Source organism: Austrofundulus limnaeus, unplaced genomic scaffold (assembly GCF_001266775.1).
Source record: "Austrofundulus limnaeus strain Quisiro unplaced genomic scaffold, Austrofundulus_limnaeus-1.0 Scaffold458, whole genome shotgun sequence".
NCBI classification, from domain to species: Eukaryota; Metazoa; Chordata; class Actinopteri; order Cyprinodontiformes; family Rivulidae; genus Austrofundulus; species Austrofundulus limnaeus.
This window is the reverse complement of record NW_013952860.1, coordinates 306,308-307,556: the sequence shown is the minus strand read 5'-3', so window position 1 is coordinate 307,556 and position 1,249 is coordinate 306,308. Positions and strand designations below refer to the sequence as shown.

The 1,249-nt window shown below is 52.7% G+C and overlaps 1 protein-coding gene across 1 annotated transcript in view; it reads right to left on the bottom strand.

Moving 5' to 3' along the window:
- The window catches only part of ppp1r13l (protein phosphatase 1, regulatory subunit 13 like), a 25,470-nt gene that overhangs the window by 5,742 nt on the left and 18,479 nt on the right, over positions 1-1,249 (bottom strand). Inside the window, exons 8-9 of the mRNA XM_014025147.1 lie at positions 708-1,162; positions 502-636 (exon numbers count right to left, since the gene is read on the bottom strand). Coding sequence (XP_013880601.1) covers positions 502-636; positions 708-1,162 — 590 coding nt within the window. The remainder of the gene's footprint in view (positions 1-501; positions 637-707; positions 1,163-1,249) is intronic.

Here is a 1,249-nt window from a genome sequence, read left to right as displayed (position 1 = left end):
ACCCAGAGCTAAAGGTCTGTTTTAGGAAAACACATCCCTTAGCAATCGGTGCTTGTAGGATTACGCTGCACAAGAGTTCGTACACCACTAGTTGGCAGTGTTGTGCAGATATTGTATGTGAATTATTGCCAGCTAATACGTGTCTAATTGAACTTACGCTTTAATATTAGCTTCTGCTAGTTTTTCTATGGCATAAGCGCTTTTGAAATTGCGGAGCTAATTTTTGGATTAGCGCTGCTCACCACTGCTAACTTCAGTTAAATGATTTTTATTTTTGCACAGACAATGTTTACCAATGGAATGCTTCCAGTGTGGTATCAAAAAGCTGGCATGTCCCTGACAGGAGATRTGTGATGTCACCTTAATATCAGTTTGTAATATCAGTTAATATCTGAATCAGAAATTAAGTGTTGAACAACGTCGACATATTGAAAATCGGCAAAAAGTCAACATTGAGCATTTCTAMTTTAAAAGTTTGAAGCAAATAAAAAGTGAGTTCACCTCCTGCACGGCTTTCTTCACCGTGTCCAGTTCGCCCACCAGCGCCCCGTCCAGCAGCAGGACCAGCGGGTTGAGCCGAGCTCTCCTCCCGGCATTCTTGCGATCCCTGGACTTGCGCAGAATGGTGGGATAGTTCTGAAGGAGAGACCCGGTTCGGTTAGAACGCCGSGGTGAAACTAACACGTTTGGATCTGTACGGTTCTCACTTTGACTTCTGGCGGGATAACTCTGGACGTCTGCGGCGGAGGAGGAGGAGGAGGAAGCGGGACGCTGTCCTCTCCGTCCGAGGAGCTGCCGCTCTCGCTCCTCTGCTCCCCCTTGCTGCGGTCCCTGCGGAAGAAGTTGCTGATGGCGTACTTGTACTGGTTCCGCTGGTAGTGCGAGGCCTTGTTCTGAGGCTGCGTGGGRTCCACGGAGCCCCGCCTCTTCAGGGGGCGGGGGATTTCCGCCCTGATGCGGAGCAGCTCCTCCGAGTCGGGGAGCTCCTGGCTCCGGGCCTCGGGGGCCACCAYGGGCTGCAGCCTGGTGGGGCTCAGGGGCCGGGGGGCGGGCGGCACGGCCTGCTCCGCCTCCCCACCTGCACCGGGCAAGGCCGGGGTCGGAACATCAGAACCGCTGTCCAGAYGCTCGATTTCTGCGTCCACATCTCCGGAGTGCAGGACTGGAAACACAAACAGGGTTCCCACACTTTGGTCAACATCAAATTAAAGGACCAGTCAAGGACTTTCCAGCACCAGTTTCCTTTCCT